The sequence below is a fragment of the Aspergillus pseudotamarii genome (assembly GCF_009193445.1).
Source record: "Aspergillus pseudotamarii strain CBS 117625 unplaced genomic scaffold BDV38scaffold_5, whole genome shotgun sequence".
NCBI classification, from domain to species: domain Eukaryota; kingdom Fungi; phylum Ascomycota; class Eurotiomycetes; order Eurotiales; family Aspergillaceae; genus Aspergillus; species Aspergillus pseudotamarii.
Window position 1 is genome coordinate 572,072 of NW_022475019.1, and position 21,777 is coordinate 593,848.

General features: G+C 48.0%; 10 protein-coding genes across 10 annotated transcripts; 3 read left to right on the plus strand and 7 right to left on the minus strand.

The window, feature by feature from the left end:
* Positions 1 to 810: 810 nt before the first annotated feature.
* BDV38DRAFT_236224 (uncharacterized protein) lies at positions 811 to 1,371 on the minus strand. Its single transcript, XM_032053432.1, has one exon. The coding sequence runs from the start codon at positions 1,293 to 1,295 to the stop codon at positions 975 to 977; it is 321 nt and encodes a 106-aa protein (XP_031918322.1). The 5' UTR covers positions 1,296 to 1,371; the 3' UTR covers positions 811 to 974.
* Positions 1,366 to 1,961, plus strand: BDV38DRAFT_236225 (uncharacterized protein). The gene has a single exon (XM_032053433.1). The coding sequence runs from the start codon at positions 1,614 to 1,616 to the stop codon at positions 1,785 to 1,787; it is 174 nt and encodes a 57-aa protein (XP_031918323.1). The 5' UTR covers positions 1,366 to 1,613; the 3' UTR covers positions 1,788 to 1,961.
* A 161-nt stretch (positions 1,962 to 2,122) lies between these two features.
* On the plus strand, positions 2,123 to 2,378 carry BDV38DRAFT_236226 (uncharacterized protein). Its single transcript, XM_032053434.1, has one exon. The coding sequence runs from the start codon at positions 2,171 to 2,173 to the stop codon at positions 2,342 to 2,344; it is 174 nt and encodes a 57-aa protein (XP_031918324.1). The 5' UTR covers positions 2,123 to 2,170; the 3' UTR covers positions 2,345 to 2,378.
* Positions 2,379 to 4,455: 2,077 nt separating this feature from the next.
* tah18 (NAPDH-dependent diflavin reductase) lies at positions 4,456 to 8,038 on the minus strand (the record flags this gene model as incomplete). The annotated part of the gene is made up of 7 exons (XM_032056688.1): positions 4,456 to 4,538; positions 4,613 to 5,261; positions 5,419 to 5,464; positions 5,939 to 7,405; positions 7,462 to 7,560; positions 7,639 to 7,814; positions 7,880 to 8,038. The coding sequence occupies 7 exons, from the start codon at positions 8,036 to 8,038 to the stop codon at positions 4,456 to 4,458; spliced, it is 2,679 nt and encodes an 892-aa protein (XP_031918325.1).
* Positions 8,039 to 9,016: 978 nt separating this feature from the next.
* Positions 9,017 to 9,529, minus strand: BDV38DRAFT_278432 (uncharacterized protein; the record flags this gene model as incomplete). The annotated part of the gene is made up of 4 exons (XM_032058716.1): positions 9,017 to 9,143; positions 9,210 to 9,257; positions 9,316 to 9,389; positions 9,455 to 9,529. 4 exons carry the CDS (start codon positions 9,527 to 9,529, stop codon positions 9,017 to 9,019), a joined length of 324 nt encoding a protein of 107 aa, XP_031918326.1.
* Positions 9,530 to 10,891: 1,362 nt separating this feature from the next.
* Positions 10,892 to 12,021, minus strand: BDV38DRAFT_236237 (DNA-directed RNA polymerase III subunit C31). Its single transcript, XM_032053435.1, has 3 exons — positions 11,833 to 12,021; positions 11,479 to 11,722; positions 10,892 to 11,397 (listed from the first exon to the last, which is right to left on the minus strand). The coding sequence occupies exons 1-3, from the start codon at positions 11,938 to 11,940 to the stop codon at positions 11,015 to 11,017; spliced, it is 735 nt and encodes a 244-aa protein (XP_031918327.1). The 5' UTR covers positions 11,941 to 12,021; the 3' UTR covers positions 10,892 to 11,014.
* Positions 12,022 to 12,196: 175 nt separating this feature from the next.
* On the minus strand, positions 12,197 to 14,481 carry BDV38DRAFT_236239 (uncharacterized protein). Its single transcript, XM_032053436.1, has one exon. The coding sequence runs from the start codon at positions 14,272 to 14,274 to the stop codon at positions 12,319 to 12,321; it is 1,956 nt and encodes a 651-aa protein (XP_031918328.1). The 5' UTR covers positions 14,275 to 14,481; the 3' UTR covers positions 12,197 to 12,318.
* On the plus strand, positions 14,434 to 16,149 carry BDV38DRAFT_152743 (COP9 signalosome complex subunit 6). Its single transcript, XM_032051657.1, has 3 exons — positions 14,434 to 14,801; positions 14,865 to 15,347; positions 15,406 to 16,149. The coding sequence occupies exons 1-3, from the start codon at positions 14,531 to 14,533 to the stop codon at positions 15,837 to 15,839; spliced, it is 1,188 nt and encodes a 395-aa protein (XP_031918329.1). The 5' UTR covers positions 14,434 to 14,530; the 3' UTR covers positions 15,840 to 16,149.
* On the minus strand, positions 15,924 to 18,914 carry BDV38DRAFT_236243 (organic solute transporter Ostalpha-domain-containing protein). The gene is made up of 6 exons (XM_032053437.1): positions 18,266 to 18,914; positions 18,050 to 18,200; positions 17,654 to 17,951; positions 17,459 to 17,584; positions 17,254 to 17,403; positions 15,924 to 17,198 (listed from the first exon to the last, which is right to left on the minus strand). Exons 1-6 carry the CDS (start codon positions 18,306 to 18,308, stop codon positions 16,362 to 16,364), a joined length of 1,605 nt encoding a protein of 534 aa, XP_031918330.1. The 5' UTR covers positions 18,309 to 18,914; the 3' UTR covers positions 15,924 to 16,361.
* A 176-nt stretch (positions 18,915 to 19,090) lies between these two features.
* Positions 19,091 to 21,356, minus strand: BDV38DRAFT_236246 (SAP domain protein). Its single transcript, XM_032053438.1, has one exon. It carries the CDS (start codon positions 21,166 to 21,168, stop codon positions 19,252 to 19,254), a length of 1,917 nt encoding a protein of 638 aa, XP_031918331.1. The 5' UTR covers positions 21,169 to 21,356; the 3' UTR covers positions 19,091 to 19,251.
* Positions 21,357 to 21,777: the final 421 nt, after the last annotated feature.

Sequence of the window (21,777 nt, forward strand, 5' to 3'; positions counted from 1 at the left end):
AAATACCTCTATAACTCGAATGCGGATACCTCAGGAGAACTCAATATGTCGAATGCAGCTTAACATGTAATGCGATTGGCTGCCCTTGATTTCCTAAAGCGATGTGAAAAATGTAGGTATGATGGAACAGCAGACGGGAACAGTGGGTTGCTGACACAACCGCAGAATGCGTGGTCGAGAGGCTCCGGAATGTCGCTGGAAAGGAAACGGGACGTTGGATATGTCAGAGAAATCTGCAACAGTTGAAGCTTTTTTTTTTTTTGTCAGACGAGAACTACATTGTGCAGCAGAAGAGGATAAAAAGTCAGTTTTGGATGTTCTTGCTCCGTTCGATCCGTGTTCCAGACCCCCCGGTCGATGAGGTGGGTGGCGACGGGTCGTACGCATGAAAGGGAGAGGGAACCATGGAACTTGGACACCAAGGGACCATGGAAGAAGGGACCTGCTTACCTCGGACGAACTCGTGAACAGTACTGAGTAATCCAGGGCAACTTCACGTCAATCAATCAATAATCGTTAAGACTCCGACAGGCACCAGGGTTTTTGATCGTCAATTCCCCAAGGGATATGTTGGAAGTATAACCGATATAGTAATTGAGCAAGGAATCGAGTATGCGGAAGGGGACCAAGGGACATATATTTATTATTCTAGCTTCACGAAACACCCTAGGAAGGCCAAAAAGGCTCGGAGAGAGAATATCAAGGTGGTGGTAGTATAGTAGTAGTAGTAATAATAGTATAGATGGTTGGTAGATGGGAGTAGTCGTGATGATTTAATTATATGAAAAGATATAGAAAAAAAGAAATTTGAAAAAAAAAAAAAAAAAGGGAAGTGGAGAAAAGGAAAATCAGAAATGGACGGGTATTAAATAAAGTAATCCAAATAGTAACTATGAATCTGTGCCCAAGACCAGCAATACAATACTGGATCGAAGAAGCATCGTTCAAGGAGTCAATGCGAGTGGCGCTGTGGCTTAGAGCTGAGCAGGAATAATCGGGTGGATGGGGAGGGACGGGATATATATTGAATAGTATAGAAGTAGTTCGGCTGCTCCGGATAGGTTCTTAGGAACCGTCCAGAATCGTGCGTGGTCATAGAATACTATCCCGAAGAAAAAAGGAAATAAAAAAAAAACAGAAGCATCGGATGTATGGCAACGACGAGGGAAAAAGAAGAAAGGACTCGGAGTAGTGCTGAGGAGAAAAGAGGAGAATGTCATCATAGGCGTAACTCCGCCATCGTCATCGGTTGATAAGCAGGAGATCGATTGATGGATTAGTTGCAGCGGCTCCATTCAAGAGTGGAGTCGTGCCTCATCATCTTTTCTCTCTCTCTCTCTGTCGTTTTCTTTTTCTTTTTCTTTTTTTTTTTACCCTTTCATCTTTACACCAAAAAATTTAAGTTAGATTGACTAGGCATCATTTGTTTTTTATTTAATAATGATTTTATTATTTCCCCCCACCCCTTTTCCACTTCTTTTGCGACCTACCTTTGAACTAGCCCAAGAGAGATTTGATTCGATAGATTGACCCGATCCTTTGATAGCCCTATAATCTTCCCTTGGCCAATGGTCTAGCCGCCCCGGCAATGCCTTTGTTCATAGATCGAATCCATGGTTCTTCTGGGAAATTTCTTCTCTATTCTCACTATTCTCTGTGCAGTGTATGCAGGTGTAGTACGTAGTCTATCCTCCGTAAGTGTGGCTTTAATTTCCCTCTGTAACACAGGCAGCTCCATTTTCATCAATGGAACCAAAGATGGTCTGCCAATTCCCGTTCCCAATTAATAACGATATTCGGTTCGTATGTACCCAAGGCACCCATCCGTGCCCTTCCGTGCCAGGATTCCTGCCTGACAACGTAGAATTTGACTCGATTATCGCAACCGGCGTCAGAAGAATCCCTTCAAGCAATTGATATCCAAGTAGTTACCCCAGAAACCCAAGGGGGGAGAAAGGGAAAGCAGAGAGAAAAAGCAGCTGATCTCTCAACCGATACATATGACAGCTCCAATTCTTCTCCCCTATCCCTTTTAGCCCCCAGCCACACCATGATATTTTAGATTTGGGCTCCTGTCTTCTCCCTCTCGGCCCGCTTGTCAATTCCCCGGGCCCATGAAACCCTAGCCAAGGGATTGCCCTGCAACCTTTCCTTTTTGCCCCGTCGTTTCATGACAGGTCTGATTGGAATTCCAGACATGCCCTGGAAGGGATACAGTAGTCGTTTCAATAGTTTCGGGGATTTTCTGCCCGTCCGATTTTTGCTCTCTAATTTATTTTATTCTGGTTTAATTTTCATTTTCATTTTGTCACTTTTCACTTTCCGGTTTTTTGATTTGATTTGATTTTATTTTTCGCAGAAAAAAAGAAAAAAAAAAAGCCCGGGTGATAATCATCGTTGCGTACTATACAACTCGGCTCATGATAGTTTGTCCACAACCCTGGCCTGATGGCCGACAAGGGTTATTGTTTAGAAGTGAGGTTATTATGATTCCTCTTTTTCCCGCTCTTTCCAGTTACCTGGTAAGCCATCCCGGTTATTGCATGAGGAACGATCCATCCACCTGAACACCGATCCTTCCCAAAAAGGAAATACTCAGATCGTCGTCAGATCCCGAGATCCGGTGGCTTTGCTTTTTGGGACACACATAACTGGGCCTAATTCTCCACATAGGGTAGTATGAAATTGACATGAACCCAATGCGCTATGTGCTGTAGTTCTGAGTGACAGCTCCGTACTAACTCTTCAGAGTATGGCTAGTGTTTATAGTCAGGGTGGGATCGCATCTAGTATGTATTTGCTGCAGTAGTAGGCGGTAGCGCATACTCTTTCTACACAGCATCCTTTTCTGATGCTGACACTCGATCTGTTCGATTTGATTTGATTTGTTTAATTATTCCTTTCTCGTTTTTGTTGTGTTGGGGCTCGCTCTTTTTGCCTATCTCCAACGGTCCCACATATTCGCCCTCCGGAGTCTGGGCCCCCAGTCGCTACACCCTGATTCAATATCAGGACGTCATTGGTCCAACTTCAGGATAATTGAAGGTGATAAGTCAAGAAACTCGTCCGGATCAGAACATCTCTTCGATATCACGTGTAGTCAGGATACATTGTCACGAACTCCCTCACCATGAACCCAAGACCAAGACCCACCGAACAGGTGAAGAAAAAAAAAAAAAAGGTCCACCGTTCCATCATTCACCTACTCTGAAACTGAAGAATCACAGGAAACGCTCCACACAGGCTCGGCGGGACCTCAGGGCCTCGACCGATGGCCCAGAAGCCTCACTCGTAAGAAGCATGGAATGTGCAGTACCCATCTGGTAAGTTGCGACTAAACGAACGTCGGACCCGAATAGACTCCAGAGTGCCATAAACGAGCCTAGCCTCGGTATACTCCGGGGAACATACAATGGCTCATACGTCTGATGTGCACGTCCGATCGCAGTAATCGGACCCGACAGCTCGAGTCTATCTAGTCTAGTTTCTTGACTAGTTTAAGCTTACTATCCTTTTTTTAGTTTTTTTTTTTTCCCTTTACCTTTTAATACCCCCCTGATCAATTAAAGATCGGTTGATAATTGTTTGTTGCCACTTAGTGGCTCGATCGGTGATATTCAGTCAATCCTAATTTCAAATGGCCATTTGAGCGTCTCGCTGTTGTCACTCTTCATTTTCATCACCGTTAGGGAACATAAGTAGCCGTAATAGACCAAAATAGAAAAGTAATCTACACGACACAGACCAGCTGCAAATCTCCCTTAATATGGAGTGACACCAGCACTTGCATACACTACGACATACATACAAGTAGTATACTAAGACCCGTCAGTTGCAGATACCCTGACTAAATATAGAGACCATGTCTCGGAATCCGCAGAGGGACATTTATCTCCCCTCGACTTACGTAGATGTCTTTCACGATACGTATTAACTCCCGAGAGCTTCTTTTGGATCGTTTTTTTTTTCTGGATCTTTACTATCCTCCCATTTCCCACGAGACTTGCGATCAACGCCGCCCATGCTTGGATGACCCTGTCTGTTCGCATTACCCGTGATTTGATATATCATTTCGTTGACGGCTTAGCGTGGGTCTTTTGGATGTATCCATTCTACATAACTCGATTGGAGTTCGTTCCGCTAGCTTGGGGCTAGTGGGTAGTTTCTATGCCCGCTAGAACGGCTTGGGCAATTATTCGCTAGAGATGATCTATCCTGGGTTCGTGTCAACATGTAAGGGTGGTTTTTCGTTGGGAGTGAAACGTCGTGGTGACTACATCACGAGGTCGATTTATCTAGAACTTTTATAAAAGTCTGATCGATGCAGTAGTGGATTCCGACACGTCAGGAAAATTATATTTTTACTGAGAAATTGAACATGGAGAAATTTAGAGGTCTACTGACTCGTAGACGAAGTCTAAGTAATCATAAACATACACTAACCGACTATACGATTCACAGAGCACCCAGCTCCTTCAGCTTTCCGATCAATCCATCGACGTCCTCAACCTTGCCGCCACCCTGGCGGGCCGGGGGTTCTGCAGAGAGTTTAGTTAACACGCTAGCCCTGACACAAAAGAAAAAAAAAAGCGTCAGCAACTGAAGAACTTACCAGTGACCTTCAGCGTCTTCAAGCGCTTCTTATCCTCCACACCAAAGTCCGCCAGTGTCTTCTTCTCCAACGGCTTCTTCTTGGCCTTCATAATGTTCGGCAGAGTAGCATACCTCGGCTCGTTGAGTCGCAAGTCGGTAGTAATGATGAGAGGCAACTTAGCCCGAAGAGTCTCAACACCGCCGTCAACCTCGTGGGTGATCTCCACTGTTCCTTGCTCATCCTTGATATCTACCTTGCTAGCCTGCGTCGCCTGCGGCCAGCCCAACAGGCCCGCGAGCATCTGACCGGTCTGACCCTGGTCGCCATCGATAGCCTGCTTCCCGAGCAGCACCAGGTTGATGTTCTCCTTGTTGACAACCTCCTTCAGCATCTTCGCGATGGTAAGAGGCTCCAGGCCCCCATCGTTGGAGTCGGCGACGTCGACGTGGAACGCGCGGTCGGCGCCCATGGCCATCGCCGTGCGGAGGGTATCAGCACATTTGGCTCCGCCCGCGGAGAGAGCGAGAATGTTCTCGACTTTAAGAGGACCCTTGCGCTCACGGAGGCGGACGGCCTCCTCGATCGAGAGTTCGTCGAATGGGTTGAGCGAGTGCTTGACGCCGGCGGTTTCGACGCCGGTCTGGGCCTTGTTGATACGGGGTTTGATCTAATTTTCAGGGAATTAGTCATTGGCATCAGCTTGTCACATTGGGCTCGGTAGCATTAAAAGGGCGATGTGAGCGTAAGCCCCTCCAGCATTTCGGTCGTGAGTTTGCGGCCGGAGGTGACTCTTTTCACCGAAGACGGAGAGCACAAAAACTTACCGCGTAGTCGATCACCCGCTTGACGGGCACCAAAATGCGCAAACCGCTGGCCATTATGAACGATACTGTGAAGCTCTTTTAATCTGTCAAGCCAATGGAGGGCGAAAGCCGTTTAGGAGTAGAAAGGGAGGTAGAAGAGGGTAGTGAATGAGGACCGATGCGTCGGAGCAGATCCGGGGCAGAACAGAAGCAGGTGACTTGACTTTCCAGGGCGGAGAGCTGCTGTTACGCCGACGCGGCCCGACGCCCTCTTCCCATTTCCGCCTCAGCCCCTCCGCTTCCAACCGAGGTTACTACGACATGCCCAAGGCTTATATGTACGAATGGCTAGGAATTGAATTGATGTTTTAGAGTATCGGACTACGGGAAATGATTCATACTCATTGTACGTAGATGTCTCTCTATTCTGTTCATTGAATCGTGCCCTCGTTCGGTGGGGTCTGTCCATACTCACTCAATCTCGTCACGTCCATAGCATGTGATTCCTAGATCTAACGATTACCATGTCTCCTGCTTGTACCGGCCAGACTTCTCCATGCCAAGCAAATACTCTTCTGCCTCTTCTCTGCTAAAGCGCTCTGCGTCGGTTTCCCCACCATGCTGGAATGCTTCAATCAGCGCCTCCCGGACAGCTTGCGGCATTCGTCCTGACGAGCCGCACACATATACTGACCCAGCCATCTCATGCAAGAGTCTAAAGAATAATCCAAAGTTATCTCGGATAACGTCCTGTACATAGACCTTCTGTTTCTGGTCCCTGGAGAACGCTGCAAAGACCTCCAATTTAACCAACTTACTAAGCTGCTGCCACTCTTCATCAAAGAAGAAATCGGCATTTCGGTTACGTCCTCCAAAGAGAAGAATGGTAGGCCCAATGGTCGGCTCAGCCCCACGATTTTCCTCCTTATACGCCTTGACAAAGGCAGCTTTCTCCCAAATCATAGACCGTAGCGGCGCGACTCCAGTGCCGGGACCAACCAAAACCGTTGGCCCAGATAGCTGACCCAACGATGAATTCAGGCCTCCACGCTGCAGATGCACTTTCAGGGTACTCCCCGGTTGGAGTACCGATATATACTTTGTGCAGACACCCTCTCTGATTCTCTTGATTATGGTCTTGTATTTCACGATAGCGATCAATAGCTCGAACTTGGCGCCGCCTTCGGGTGTCCGCTTTAGTTCGCCTCCGCTGGCAATGCTGAATTGTCGCCCTCTGAGAACGGGGAACACCGATGTCGCATGCTGCCATGGGATCTTCACCGTATCGAACTCATGTAAAACCTCCAGGATGCTGCGTCTCGGTCGCGAGGTATAATCCCAGAGCTCATCCAGGAACTCGGGATTAGTGAACTCAAGTAATCGCTCCTTCTGCATTTCATCATTAGTGTAATGAGAAATCTCCGAGAAGAACCTCCGGCGAGGGATCGCTCGAATATCTAAGTAGTCCATGATGAGCGCGCGTAGCGTCAGCTTCGGATACGACTCCAGGTTAGGCATGGGTGGTAAAGGTAGGTCTTCGACGGAGTGCTGGCTATTAGCAGGGACCAGCGAGACCACCTGATCGGCCTGGTCTTCCCAGCCCATCATCTGAATCAGGGCTTGGACGTCCTCGGCGAAGTTCTTGGGCATGATGGAGATCATGTCGCCGGGGACATAGGTGACGGAGTCGGGAACTGTCAGGGAGACGTGTCGTACATCTTGCCAGTGCTTTGGAGGTGTCACCCGTTTGTTTTGGATGAGTGTTGCAGTCAGTGTATCTGGGATTGGGCGGAGGTCATGCTCTAGTCGGGACTTTGAATCGTCGACTCCTGTTCCTGAGACAACAGGGTCCGCATTGGAGCTTGGGGGTTGACCCTGTAATTGCAGCACCCATTTTGGTGGTAATTGGACATCATCCGGTATCGGATGCTGGCCTTCAGGAAGAGGGTATGTGTCCAGCAAGTGTTTGCGGAAATCCGTTATCCAAGGAATAAATGTTCCTTCCAGTCTGGAAGTGCATCAATACGACAAGTAGAAACATAGGGTAGTTGACTATCGACATACCCTTCAGGATGCTGTTGATCCGCCTCTCCACTAAGACAGGTCTCACTTGCGCCCAACTGAACCAATCTCTTGCACAGCTTGCGCGCAGCCCAATTGAACCTTTTTTCACACGTTAGAAACCAATTCAAATCCAAATTCAGATATCAACTTCACAAAAAAAAAAAAAAAAACACTCACTTAGGATAAGAACTATCCCCCAACCCAAACGACGTAAAACTAACGCCCTCCAAAAACGTCGGCGGAAGCCTCTTCAAAAGCAAAGATCTCCAAAACGTCCGTGCATTAGCAGGTAGATCTCCCTGCCCCGTTGTCGAGATAGCAAAGACAACAATAGTATACGAGCTCAATTTCTCCTGGATACCACCATTAGCCCTGACTCTATGTGACCGCCATGGCTATAGATGGGGGGAGACCGCACTGGCTTGACATGGTTCATCTCCGAAACCTGAGTCAGGAAATGTAGGCGCTCGGCCAAAGACCCCAGCTCTTCGGCCACCTCTTGGGCATTACCGGTTTCTGAGCCATAGAGAATGAGAGCAGACCGTTTACGGGGTCCTGATCCCTGATCCTGGCTCATCATGCAGGTGCTTTTATCGCGCTGCTCGTCTTGTATTGGGGTTTGATAACCCCTCCATTTTTGCGGTTTTCGCCGGCGGGACGGAATGACGTCAGGCCGAAGTCGCTGCATTATTTATGATTTGTCATAAAGGGTGGCTTATGTGATTATGCATCCGTTGTTGTTTCTTATACTCCATAACCTTCGTACTCTGTTGCCTCATGGACGCTTCACTCTGTGTAAGGAACTCATTTTATACCATTTATTGTAGTTTAATGCTTTTCTGCCGCTCAATTTTAAAGCTAATTAATAATCTAGGTTATCCTAGATTTTCAGCCATGATGATTCATGAATCCCGCCAAGCTATATATCTCTACGCCATGTATGACACCTGCCCTCATCGGTGTGGCTGACACTGGACTCGTTAAAGCTCTGGCCATAATCATTCATATTAAGACAATAGGGACTCGCTGGTCATTGCAGAAACCGTTGTTGACAGTGCTCAATACTCCTGCATTCATGAGGTTATTCAGCAGGTCGGTGGTATAAGTCTACTTCTGATAAGTTGTAAAGTTCACAACACCTAGGTTATTGTGGATGTTTTTATCGTATAGATCTTGAAATAGACAAACCCTTCAACAAATATGGTAAATTGGTAAAAACGAGTGCTGTGTTTCGGTGAAGATAATAATCTTTAAAGGCAGTTTATTGGTCACTAGTAATAGCTGACAGAGATATGACGTTCAGAGGTGTCGGGCCAGAGTAATTTGACTACTAAGTGGTTACGCGTTGCAAAATACACGAAGGTAGTGTGATAGATATAAGGACCCTTTTGCATTCTCATGAAGGCACAGGAAAACCTATAATATGGAGAAAACCTATACCACGGCCAGGTTACTTTTGAGTGGGTGACAAAGGCCTCATTTCATTTGCCCCGTTGCAGGTCCATCTCCAGCAAAGCCTACTCAGTAGAACAAGAATGTCTTCCTTCTTGTTAAACTACCACACGTAGTTGACCCAGGCACCGTTCGGCTCATAGCAGTAGATGTAATCAAGCTGCTTCGGCGGGATAATGATATTTGTGCCCCGTTTAACCTGATAGTCGGGAGGGTGGTTAGGGTGATGGCTAAAGTGCGGTATAAGCAAGCGACCCCAAGCAGGACTAAATACTATATGTGACCTGTGAACTTACCTCCACAAAACGCAGTTAGCTGTGTTTTGGATATCAGTCAAGACTCCCCTATAATACCAACCGTTAGTAAGCAATGTACCTAAATAGTGTGGAAATGGGAACTTACGGATGCTTTAATTTTGTGAGCCTTTCTGCTTCGATATCCTCCTGGTGAAAGTCACCATTGGAGGTATAGGCAATCTAATCAGTAGATAGTCAGCTCTTAGGTCAAATATTAGACTTGCCGAGTGGTTGGGGGTTTATACCTTAACCGTTTCTCCGAGAACAACGGAAGTGTAGAGTGCAACGGTGGTTGCAATGAGCGACTTAGTAATCTGCATGTTGAGCGTGGGTGTAATAGAATTAGAATTGGACTTAGAATTACGTCTTATTAGAGGAGAATAGAAATTTGGGTTGAGGAGGAAGTAACGACGGCCGAAGAGAAACGTAGCCCTTAAATATCTTTTTCTCTGAACAACACGATCTGGATCAAGTCTTCTATTATGAAATCATTCAAGATAGCAAAGTTTACTCGACTTCCGTTTGCATTCATGGTATCCTACTACTTTTTGGAGAATTCAAAGTCCAGGCCTTGTATAAGTCCCACTGAGCTGGCCATTGAAGTGCCCAGAGATGCGACATCACAGCAACGAGATCTATATAATGATGCTAAGACAGTTGGACTCCATGGCGCTACTGGACGATCACCGATCATATACACTTATAAGGTTTATTTACTATCTGGCTGGACTTGATCAGTTAGGGTAAGCCTTGATTTTTGGTTGATGAGGTTACATTGATAACATCGGTCGAGCTCCGACGCCAACTGTCATAGTGGAGCTTAGGAGCCCGATCCACGCAATTTATACACAAAGACCTCTTCATTCTATCCAAACTGATTCTTACCATTTGCCACAGCGTAATTGATTCCACGGTGCAAGATTGGCCCAAGCTGAACATCTCATACATCGTACAGTCCAGGAGCTTGGCTGAAGGACTCTACACCCAGTTAACAATCTTGATTAGAGATGACCTTACTTTGATGACTGGAGACGATGAGATGACCTCATAGGTCCGAGAGAAGGTACTGTCTACGAAGTACTAGTCCCGGGTAGAAGGGCCATGTTTGTTGAGTGCGTATATTCATTAGAGAATAATATGCGAACAAGTCGAGCTGGCAACAACTTAGTCTCTGCCGTAGTAACAATTTGACGTTGATCGCGAGCAACTAAGCCAAACATATGAATGAGTACATATTCTATTCCATTCTATCCTATCCTGGCTATGTTCTTGCCATGGATATGCCGAGTCATCATGTGGTACCTTTTCTGGCAGTTGCGGTTGCGGTTGTCCTAGAATAATAAATACTTGTGAAAGTCGGTGTTCTACTAAGTATGCAACATGAGAATGAGAAGCAAGAAAAATAGTTTAGGTCATAATTCAAAATTCTTTACTCCAGCGATGGCAGCTTGGTGTCAGTCTACCGCGTGGAAAGTGCTACCTCGTGGTGTACATTCCGAGCATATATATATATACCATGTCAAAGAGATGGCCTAGGATCCTCATATCTCACACAGCTTCCTTGCTAAGGAGCCCTGGAGCGAAGGAACAGACCCCTCTTACACATTCCAGCTCATTCATCCCTACGAGTAAATGATGAACCAAACCATCCCCTCTCAAAAGGGAACTAGCATGCAATTCCGCTCCACCATGCAAATGCATCCATACATACATATATATGATATATAAAAACACCGCTCATAGAATAGAAACCATATTCGAAAGAAAGAAAAGGGTATCTCAGAATGTTCAAGCGTTCTCCCGCTTTAATAAGTATCCTCATCGCCGCCGCCACCACCATCCCCGAATCCATCATCCCCATACTCATCATCGCCGCCGTCAAAGTACTGCTCAGCGTTATAGTCGCCACCCATCTCATCATCGTCATCCTCAAAGTCATCATCCATAATCTCCTCCTCACCCTGCTCATCATCTGGCTCCAAAAGATCATCATTCTCACCACCCTCGTCATCCTCATCGCCCGTCTTCCGTCGCTTCCCGATATCTTCATCTTCCTCGTCATCATCTTCGAATCCGCGCTTAAGTGGCGGCCGCACCATCTTCGCAACGAACCCATCCATCGCCGCACCGGCCTTGAAGTTTGGCTGAATGACCTCCCAAAGATCGTCGCGGGGGAAGAACTTCATGACTATTTCAAACATCATTAACAACCACTCTTCCCCTTCTCCAATTATACGCCAAAGGAAAACAAGAAAGAGAGAAAACTCACTATAAGGCCGCCCACTCAATTTCGGAATGGCCCTCTTCTTCTTCTGATACTTCCCCGAATAAGACGGCATGCCGTGGAACGGATCGAAATGCTGTTTCGCCGCCTTCGACTTCCTACCCGACAATCCCGGATCAAGAACAGAGTAATAGGGACCATCGTGAAACTGCTCGCGAAGAGCCCGATACAGATCAACTTGCTTTTGTTCGCGCTCGCTTAGGGATCGGGCTTGGGGGACGGTGTATTTCTGGGAAATAGAAGAAAGATCCGTATAAGTTTCTTGCACTCCTTCTTGTTTTCTTGTAGTGGCTTTGCTTGCATTTCAGTTGCGCAAGGTCAAAGGTTAGAGAGACGTACAGGGTAGAGGGGTGTTGGCGCAGTGTCTGGTTCCCCGTTTGGGTCATTGTCCCATGTAAATTCTGCGCCGGGCAGCTTTCTGCCCTTCTTCGCTCCGAACCGGGACATGGGTATGTCTTGAAGGGTGGACTTTTGTTATAGATGTGCTGGGATTGTCCTGAGTTTTTGGGGTGATAATTTGGAGTCGAGGCTTCTTTGCGGCAGAAATGATGGATGAGGAGTAGTTTGCGGCGATCAGAAAAAAAGTTACGGCGGAGGTTCGACTCACCGCCTTCCCGGATGGGTCTCAAGAGGGCAATCAGGGCTTATGAGATATAACCCTACTATTTATCAAGAGAATGGAATGATGGGTAGCGGGATATAGTGATGCTCAGTTTGATTATAATCTTAATTGGTAAACTTTGCTGTAGTAATGAAAAGGACGCTCCCAGCGCTGACATAACGGTACAGTATTGATGCTGCATGCATCGCTTGGCAATACAGACTTTATAGACCAACAGTCTCAACCCGGTTTCCACTCTGCGTTACTGGTCCCCATGGTCCTTCGCTTACCCTCTGCTGAAGGGTGCGCATAATATCCTCGAATCCTGCCATATCACCACCTGCTTCCTTGAGATGATTGTGTAACGCCACTAGCACCTCGTATTTCGCTGTTGCAACTTTCCAGACTGCGTTTTGCGAATCGCCTGCGCCACCTCCAACAAACTCGGCATACGAGCGGGGTGCCTTGAAAAGATAAGGTAGCAGAACGGTCAAAGCTGGTGGGGTGAGAACTGCCCAGGCACCCGATGAGGGAAGCACTCCTTGAGAAGCTGGGGACAGACTGCCTAAGCCCTGTTCAGAAGGAAGCTGGTACTGGGATGTGCCTGGAACAGAAGAAGTTACTTCCACGGAAAGCTTCTCCCAGTTCGCTGTGATAATAGCTCTCATGAATGAAATGGCTGCTAGAGAGACATCCTTCATGGCCAAAATGTCAGCCGCAGCAACGACATCCGTCCAGAAAGTGCTGTGCTGGTTCAAGTACATAAAGTAAAGTATCCGAGCTGCTGCGGCCTCTTTATGCCAATCTGTGGCTGTCTGACCAGATGTATTAAGCTCCATCGTATCGGGAAGGTATAGTTTGGAAGGGCCGTGGAGAATTTTGCTCAATACATCTAATGCCTCCTTGTTGGGTGGGCTCGTGGGAAGAGCAAGAACAGGATTGAAGCCCTGTTTAGTGGCTTCCACAAGCAGAACTCGGGGAATGCAGGAAAGCACGTTGAGTTGGCCGCTTGGGACAGGCCCATGCGCCCATTGAGCGGATGAGATCGTCACCGATGCGGAAATCCGTGATAGGATTCGGTCTAATAGATGCTTGGGATTCTGTAGGAAGTGATTAGGATACAACTCTGCATACTGCGCAACGTAAGCCATGATAGGACCACAAAGATAGTTCAGATCCACGGGATCCAATTTCGACTCGTCCAAGTAGTAACTCAGAAGAGATGAATGTATGTTGTGCGAGATAAGGAAGTCAAGAGCGGGGGACGAGAAGGTAGATGCCGCCTGGACAAAGGACCGAGCAGTAAGACCAGGGGCTTGGATCTCCAGGAGGTCATGGAAGAAGTTCAACGAGGTCATATGCATCAGAACATCAGTTTTATCGACCATTTCACAAGCCGCAAAATGCAGAAGGCTGCTACTATTGTATCTAGTCTCAATCTCCGGTATTTGTGAGCTTGAGATAATGTCCCAGCGCAGGTTGCCAGCCTTCGCAAGAAAGCCCATCAGCCGGCCTTGGGCTACGGTTTTGTCGCGTTTCGAAAGGTTTCCAGAGCCGTTCTCGGTGAGGCTGCACAATGAGAATAAGCGTCCGTAAACGTCTCTGTCGGTGAAAACCCTCCTCCATACGAGACCCTGCCCTCCAGTAGCCTCTTGCCCTTCACTGGAACCTTCCCCATTTTCTAAGGGGCTTGTCAGATCAACTTCTAGTAGTGCCCATATAGCATCAAAAGCAGCCTGAGCGACAGCGGTTGAAGAAGTCGAGAGCCAGAGTTCCACCAAAGAAGCGACCAGCTCAGAGTCACCAGCCACTATGGCGGCGTCGCTGGGCGCCTGTCCGGCCTTGCTCAATAAAGCTAAAGCTAGAGAGTTGATGGGTGGCGATGGTGCCTTGAAGCCCGCAATGAAATCAATTGGGGGATCGACCGAACGAAGGTCAGTGAAGCTAGTATATGCTGTAGCCTTGATAGCAAGAGTAGTGATAGGAGTGGGATCCTCTTGGAGTACAGGAAGCAGCTGAGAGATCAGCGGCAAGAGAGTTGCAGGGACACTGCTGTCCGTACTCTCTGTAAGCTGCAGCTTCAGTTTGTCAATGATGGGAATGTCTAAGCGAACGGAGGGGTCGCGTTGGACTTGTTGCAGGTGAAGTTTCACCTCGTTATACGTTGATGGTACTGCCATTTTGCCCGAAAATGGTTCACTCACTAGCGACCCTCTCCCACAGCTGATGGATAGATAGTAGAAGATGGTTGCTCAGGAACGCCGCATCTATCGTTTGTGATGGTGGGGAAGCTCCATGCAAACACGACAAACAGCGACGATAGCTCCGCCCTCTCCATGGCTTCGTTCCTGTACAAATGAACCTCCAACAGCCTACCTATAGTACCAGGAACAGCCATTTTGTTGCCCCCTCGGTTGTTTCTCGCCCACTTCCAAGATGACAGAACAATTAAATTCCTTTGTATCCCAAAAGTCATCCGACTCAGGCCTCCATATCCAACTTCACCCTTTGATCCTCCTCACGATCTCAGACCACATTACCAGACATGCCGCAAGGTCGCAACGAGGCCCAATCCTCGGAGCTCTGCTCGGGCAACAAAACGGGCGCGAGATAACACTAGAGCACGCTTTCGAATGTATCGTGGAAGAAGGCCCGAACGGCGAGCCCCAACTACGAAATGAATGGTTTAATGAACGAGTCAAGCAATGTAAGACACCAACATACGTCACACCCCCGTCTTATCTACTCCGGCTGACAAGACATGTCATAGTCAAGGATGTACATAAAGTCCCTGCCCTTGATATTGTCGGATGGTGGTCAACAGCTCCCCCGTCCGGTCCAGACGCAACTCATCTCCCGATTCATCGCCAAATCCTCCAATACTATAACGAATCCGCGGTGTTTCTCGCATTCCACCCCTCTCAAGTGAAGGGCGCGTCGGTAAACGGCGGTAAATTACCATTAACAGTCTACGAGAGTGTATACGAGGGCGAAAATGCCGCAGAGAGCGAGAAAACGATGCAAGTCGACGGCGAAGAACAGTCGTTGAGCATACGATTCCGGGAACTGCCATATTTCGTCGAGACCGGGGAGGCAGAGATGATAGGCATCGACACTGTCGCTAGAACTGCGAGGAATGCAGCCGTTGAAGGCCCGAGCGCACTCTCCTCAGCCAAGGAAGTGCTGAAGAAGAAAACCGACAAGAAGGAACAGTTAACAGATACTGTGGTGCTCTCGCCGGATGAAGAAGAACGTGAGTTTATCCCGTGCGCAGAACCAACGTTCAATTATTAACGTGTATATCTTCGCAGTGATCGCCAGTCTCAATACTCGATTAAATGCCATTCGGACACTAGAGTCCCGAATCTCGTTGATAAAATCGTACGTCGCTAGTATATCCCCAGCATCTGAAGGTGGTAACCAAGAGAATACAACACCATCAACGACGACTCTATCTCACCCGATCCTCCGAAACATCAACTCCCTCCTCTCACACCTATCCCTCCTCTCTCCTCAAGAACAGAGCGCTTTCTCCGCAGAGGTCCTCGCTCAGAGCAACGATGTTCACCTAGTGGCACTTCTCGGTCAACTAAGCAGCAGCATCAACAGCATGCGCGAGCTAGGAAAGAGAACCGCGATTCTAACCAATGTAAGAAGAAGTAATGCGTCTCGAAAGACACAAATGTCTATGCAGAGCCGATTCGAGGAAGAACTGTTCGCCCGTGATGGTATAGCCCACGGATAAGCGATGGTTAGATTTACAACAAGTTTGTTAGCCTTAGGGTTTGTGATGATCATTAAATTAAACCCTAGGTGGTTTATAGCAGCGTTTGGTCTTATTAGAACAGCTTATCATGAGGAATGAAGACAATATCTCACGAGGTTGTTATCTTGACTCCTGTAACTTGTCTTCCGAAATGTAGAGGTTAGCATGAAAGATAGTGGGGTCTGTCTATTAGACTCGTCTCCATTATATCCCGAGGGTATTTAGATATAATCATGTACAATTGAATCCTGAAGTCAAAGAGTATCATATACAAAAAAGAAAAAAAAAGCCCAAAAGGCCATAGTCTCAAGACTTCGTCCCATGACCATGCATAGAAATGAAGCAAATGGTAAAACATATATGGGGGGTATTCTGAACATAAAGCAAGCCATGCATGGAATCAACGCCAAACATGTGACTTCATTACACATGATATGAGATCAACATAGAGCGCTCAAGCTGGAACTTAGTGCTGCACTGCGCTCAAAGGCCTACGGTTGGCTAGACATCCCGAGTTGTCCTGCCCCCACCCTGGGACGGAGGGTGATACGATTCAGGTATAGGCATCGGCGGTTGTTCCTGTAGGGCATCCGGCGGGTAAGGAGCGTTGTGATAAGCTGTAGGGCTCGTGTGGTGATGGTCGGATTCCGAGTCGGATGGAACAATATAAGGGTTGTTGAAAGGGTTATCATACGGCGAGTACGGCCGTGGTGAGTGGGTCGCTGGATCCAGTAAGGCCGAGCTGCTCAATCTGTTGTGAGACGGGTAGTAGTGGCCATGATCAACATCGTCGTAGGATGGAGGATTCAATCCCAGATCGCCTTCAGGTTGTGCTGTTGGATTCGGCTGTGCATTTGAAAGGAGATCCTCCCCTTCCTCATTGGGAGTATAGCGCCCTGGTCGCCCACTACTCATCATTGCACCCGCGCCTTGGTAGGCTGTCGCATTGGTTTCACCAGCACCGTCAAGGCCAATCGCTTCGTCGTGGGTTCGATAGCTAGGGTCGAGCATTCGCTTTTTCCGGCCTACAAAAAGCCAGCGTATGCTGCGGCTAATAGCCTTCACGAGGTCCCAAGGATTAAGACAATCGATAAGGGCCTTCATGCCCCAACGCCCACCTTGGTAGGTTGCTTTGCCATTTCCGTAGAAGTCGGTCACCTCGACTGCAGTGTTTCCGATCGAGTAGGGCTTCCACGAGAAGGCCCATAGGTGCAGGACGGCAAATATAGCCATTTCAATAGAGATAAGCAACTTGGGAAGCCCCACCTTCAGATCCTGTTCTGCTATTGTTTTTGTGGCTTTGATCGCTCCCGCGGAGAATAGGAAGCTAATACATATCTGAACCCCAGATTAGACATTGTGGACGAGGGTGCGGCACAAAAACTGCACTCACGCTTTGCCAGAAAGAGAGGAAAATCACGAGCTTGATCGAAAGAATCTTCAAGAAGGGGCTGTACTGGCTAATGTCATCTTTGATCTGGATATAAAACTGAATCAGGCAGTACATTGCAATAGTGACGGCAATACACTCGACGGCCATGACCTATTTAGCCTAATTAATTTTAAGATCGGAAAACATCCAGTTTCATAGACCATACCCAGATGTGAGAAAAGGCTGGATTAAGTGATTCCTCGCAGTACACACCGAAATGCTGCGTGATGACCGCGACGATAGTCATGAGCACACGCAGTAGACAGTACTGAAAGACAGACACCCAAACGATCTAAGTGAAACGGCTTGGTTAGTATAGATGACCCTATTCAAGAACTTCGAGGTACCGTAAGCGCTTTACATTAAACCAAGTCAATCCGCTTCGTGGTATCCTCCATACCCCTCGTTCCCCTCCGCAACACTTTTGAAACCACGTTAGTGGCCAGACCCATGGCTTTGGGTCAATTCCGCGAAAATATTCCTTCTGACTCCGCAAGTCTGGCGCAATGTAATGGCAGAGCAGGGCGAAGAAAGCAGATATTGCGAACGCTTCGTAGCAATCGCCGATCACGGAGAAGTAAACCGAGTTTCTGTAGAAATAGATGCTGAGCCATGCGACGAGGGAATAAACCGGAACCATGAAGAGGATTCGAATAATACTATGTGTCAAGCAATACCGTTAGTGTCTACCATCATGAAACCAAGGGAGCGGAGGAAGAGGAGTGCGGTAACAGAGATTTGGGGGGGGGGGCCATACTGTCGTTGTTCAATGGGTTTGCTGTAATGCGTGGCATGGCACATAATCAGGAAAAAGGAGACCCCTGCGGCTATGAGCGCGAACACGCCGCCAACAATCTCGCAGAGTTGGTGGAAGGTAATGCCGCCATTCCACAAATCTTCCTCCACAACTGTGGTTTTTCGTCTTCTGTCAGCTAGTGATCTTGAAGGGACAGGTCAAGAATGGGAAGCGTACTGGTCCCCTCTTCCAGTGTCGTGTTACACACTGGCCAGCCCATTTTAGCTCCAGATCACGAGACCTGTAATGAAACTAAGTACAGGCCTCGGTTGGTTGAGGAAGCAAAAGGTGGTGAGAAAGTGTGATTAGAACGAGTAAATACTTTTTGAGATGTTTATCCGCGGGCAGCAGGCAGCGCTATCTTATCCGCCGGTTTGGTTCCGAAGAGGCCGGCCCCCTGGGAACCACCTTGAGGTACTTTCTTTCTTCTTTGTCGGTTTCGCGACGTCAACGGGGGTTTCTGTGTCTCCACAATGTCCCTGAAATAATTACAAGGATATCGCATCGGTGATCTGATTCAGGTGGTGAAGAGAGAAGGAAAGAGCAACGCACGACAACGAAAAAGAAAAAATTATTGAGGGATCGGCAGGAACTAATCTATAGGCAGAAAACAAAGAAGACTGTCCACAAGGCTGATCACTTGGCTCTCCGAAAATAGTTGTCCATGTTGGCCCTCATTTTTGGCCCTCAAAACGTTGTGGAGCATTTCATCGTGGCGGTGATCATTCCCAAGAACTTATTTTGGTATGCGCTGCGCCTCAGGATTTGAAGGATTGGCTCCCAATCAAGAATGAGGGCCAGCAGGCACAAGAAACGCTAAGCTTTTTCCCAAGCTCCGATGACTAAGGCTATATCAAGCACGTACTATTGAAAATCAACTTGAAGGACAAGATGGCAAGAGGATAATGGGGCGGGAAACCGGAAAGAATATCTACAACATTCATCATGATTTCTGTTTCTTTTCTTTCTTTTTTCTTTCTTTTTTTTTTTTTCAGTAATATACATTCCTCAAGCGCTTATCCGGCAGTTTTCAGCCCTATATTGTACACTTTGTAAACCCTAGCCAGCATCACGAGAAAATCAGCCATAGCTTGGTCAGATTTTTAATCTGAGAACGGAGTCCAAATGTTACATGATATCATCACCGGTCCAAGAACCGTGTTTTAATGACGACCTTGTCGATCGCCCCTCCAGGAATCCCCAAATCCACCTCGACCTCGCCCGCGACCACCTCGTCGCCGATTTCGACCGGCAAATTCAGGGCCGTTATCCACAAATAAGTCGCCGTCCTCGAATGATATCCGGCGAGTTTCGTCGCCGCCGGGACGAGGATACGAACCCTTTCGCAGTAGATCATCGAATCGGTCTAAACGTCGGTCCGCCACGTCGCGAGGGACAGGAAGATAGTACAGTTTAGGCTTGGTGGTAGTCGACATGAATAGCTCATCGAGTGGTTTGAATCCTTGTCCAGGTCGAGAGCTGGGCTCGGCTTGAGCAGGTCCACTAGGACGTCGGTCCTTCTTCTCCATATCCGCTCGTGGACCCAATGGTGGGGGCCGAGAAAAGTCACTTGGCGCCGGTCCGCGGGCTTGACGGGATCCCGCATTCTTCGGATCGATTTCCTCCAAGACAGCCTCCACTCCGTCGTCAGTCCGGTCGTACTTTACCTCCCAACGAGCTGGAGGACCGCTACGTCCACGAGAATTCTCTTCCGTATCGATCCATTGTTGCAGCTTATGTTCGGGAATAAAGTCCACAAACAAAATTTTGCGGTTCCGCTCGTTAGGCCAAACAGTATTGTGAAGAGCAGCACGGGCACGAGACGCGGCCGTAACGTTTGTAAAGTTGACAAAACAATGTGTTTTGATGGAATCCAGGTAGAAATTAACAAGGATGTCGGGATCAGGCGAAGCCCCGGGGGGTGATGCAATGTTTATAAGGTGACTCTTGAGAGCAGCCGGTTGAAGCGGGCGCATCAGACCACCCACATACAGTGCTGCTGTCGCAACATGCAAGGCCGGCTCAATTTCCGTCTCCTCGGTTATGGTATCAGCGGGCGGGGATGCAGGATGGGCCTCCTCTGTCTCGCCAGCTGCAAAGAGGCCCTTGAAACGAACATCTTGTTTCGGCGCGGTACTCTGCTTGCTTCGCGAGTTGTCGGTACTAGAAGGAGGGTGTAAGTCATCACGAGGCACGGGAGCTTGTTCATCAGGTTGATTAACATTGACATGTTCTTCTGAAGTCTCTTGCGAAACTGGAACAGTCTCGTCAGGTTTGATGTCCCCATCAATATCCATCGCGCCTCTGTCCTCCGGCAAGAGAACCTTAGGGGCTTCCGCTGGAAGCTTCACTTTTTTGTTCGCCAGTGCCTCGGGTGTAGGAACAGGGCTTTGGCTGCGACGCTTCCTTTTCCGAGAGTCTTCAATAAGCTCCTCGGCAGGGAGTGGTGTAGACAATCCAGTAGTCAATTCTGAGGGGGGTGCAGCAACTGGCGCAATCTTTTCAGCAGAGTCAGTCTGGCCTATGCTTTCTTCCCTCGCAGGTGTAGGTTCCTTTTCTTCCACATTTCCGGGAGCCTGCTCAACCGGTTGCATCGAAGTGTCAGTTTCAGGCTGGGCTCCTGCTGTTTCTGCCGGTTCTGCCGGTTCTACAGGTTCTGCAGGTTCTGCAGGCTCCGACTTAGACGGTTGTTGCTGGTTCTTCTCGGTGGTCGCGTCATCATCTTGTGTCACATCTGTGGTCTTCTTTTCGGCGTGAGTTTCACTAACATTAGTACCTGGGACTTCCTGGTCCTGCTGTTGTTTCTGCACTTGGTCTTCAGGCTTGGGGTCGTGTGACTCTGCCGCAGCGTCCACGGGAGGCGGCGTAGGTTGTTTCTCCTCGGCGGGTTGTAACTCCTCAAAAACATCTTGTGTCGCGGTAGGCTCTTCATTTGCGACTGGACTCTCGTCATCCTTGGCGTCTTCCTCCACGAGTCTGTCAATAAATTGCTGTTTGACTCTGAGGCCGGTCTGCGCAATGCCGCGCCGCTTCAGTTCCGCCTTCAGTTCAGTCACTTTCCATGTTGAGTAATCGGTCATGATGACGGGTATCGCGCGCTGTTAGAAACGAGGTCATGTAAGATAGTACGTAAGGGTAAATTCACGGAGCTGATGTCGTGGGAATTGTCAGGGCCATAGTAGTTTGCGATGCGATTGCCCCTGCGGTCGGACTCCAGCCCGAGTTGCGGGTTTCAAAGCTTTGGGCGGAATGATGTAGCGCGCTAACCGGATAGGGATTAATGTCATCAATGACCATACCCTTCGGGTTTAACGCCTTCCCAGATTGACTTCTCGAATATGCTTCCATTTTGTTAATTCTCCTTAAAACGAACTATGTCCCGATGACTACTGTGTAGGTATATTCTACTGAGATAGAGAATAATGAACAGAATCTTACTGTTACAAGTACCTATCCTCTTGATTACTTTTTTCTGTTCATATTGATGGTCCTAGTTACGCCGGATTGTAATACTACCAACACAAATATATTTTGATACCACCCACCCATACATCTCCCCGGATGTTGTACAGCAATCCACGTAACTACACAACCACTACTGCCGTATTGTCTGGAATCCACTAGAAATAGTACTACTACATGAATAAAACAACGACACTCATTAGTCTCGCATTGAATTTATTGGACTA

Coding starts and splice junctions, on each gene's coding strand:
- BDV38DRAFT_236224 (XM_032053432.1), bottom strand. CDS start 1,295: ATGGAGCCGCTGCAACTAATCCATCAATCGATCTCCTGCTTATCAACC.
- BDV38DRAFT_236225 (XM_032053433.1), top strand. CDS start 1,614: ATGGTTCTTCTGGGAAATTTCTTCTCTATTCTCACTATTCTCTGTGCA.
- BDV38DRAFT_236226 (XM_032053434.1), top strand. CDS start 2,171: ATGACAGGTCTGATTGGAATTCCAGACATGCCCTGGAAGGGATACAGT.
- BDV38DRAFT_236237 (XM_032053435.1), bottom strand. CDS start 11,940: ATGTCCCGGTTCGGAGCGAAGAAGGGCAGAAAGCTGCCCGGCGCAGAA. Junction 11,723..11,832: donor CGCCAACACCCCTCTACCCT/GTACGTCTCTCT, acceptor TCTATTTCCCAG/AAATACACCGTCCCCCAAGC. Junction 11,398..11,478: donor ATTGAGTGGGCGGCCTTATA/GTGAGTTTTCTC, acceptor TGTTTGAAATAG/TCATGAAGTTCTTCCCCCGC.
- BDV38DRAFT_236239 (XM_032053436.1), bottom strand. CDS start 14,274: ATGGCAGTACCATCAACGTATAACGAGGTGAAACTTCACCTGCAACAA.
- BDV38DRAFT_152743 (XM_032051657.1), top strand. CDS start 14,531: ATGACAGAACAATTAAATTCCTTTGTATCCCAAAAGTCATCCGACTCA. Junction 14,802..14,864: donor TAATGAACGAGTCAAGCAAT/GTAAGACACCAA, acceptor GACATGTCATAG/TCAAGGATGTACATAAAGTC. Junction 15,348..15,405: donor CTCGCCGGATGAAGAAGAAC/GTGAGTTTATCC, acceptor ATATCTTCGCAG/TGATCGCCAGTCTCAATACT.
- BDV38DRAFT_236243 (XM_032053437.1), bottom strand. CDS start 18,308: ATGGGCTGGCCAGTGTGTAACACGACACTGGAAGAGGGGACCA. Junction 17,404..17,458: donor CAGCCTTTTCTCACATCTGG/GTATGGTCTATG, acceptor TAGGCTAAATAG/GTCATGGCCGTCGAGTGTAT. Junction 17,199..17,253: donor TCCTCTCTTTCTGGCAAAGC/GTGAGTGCAGTT, acceptor TCTGGGGTTCAG/ATATGTATTAGCTTCCTATT.
- BDV38DRAFT_236246 (XM_032053438.1), bottom strand. CDS start 21,168: ATGACCGATTACTCAACATGGAAAGTGACTGAACTGAAGGCGGAACTG.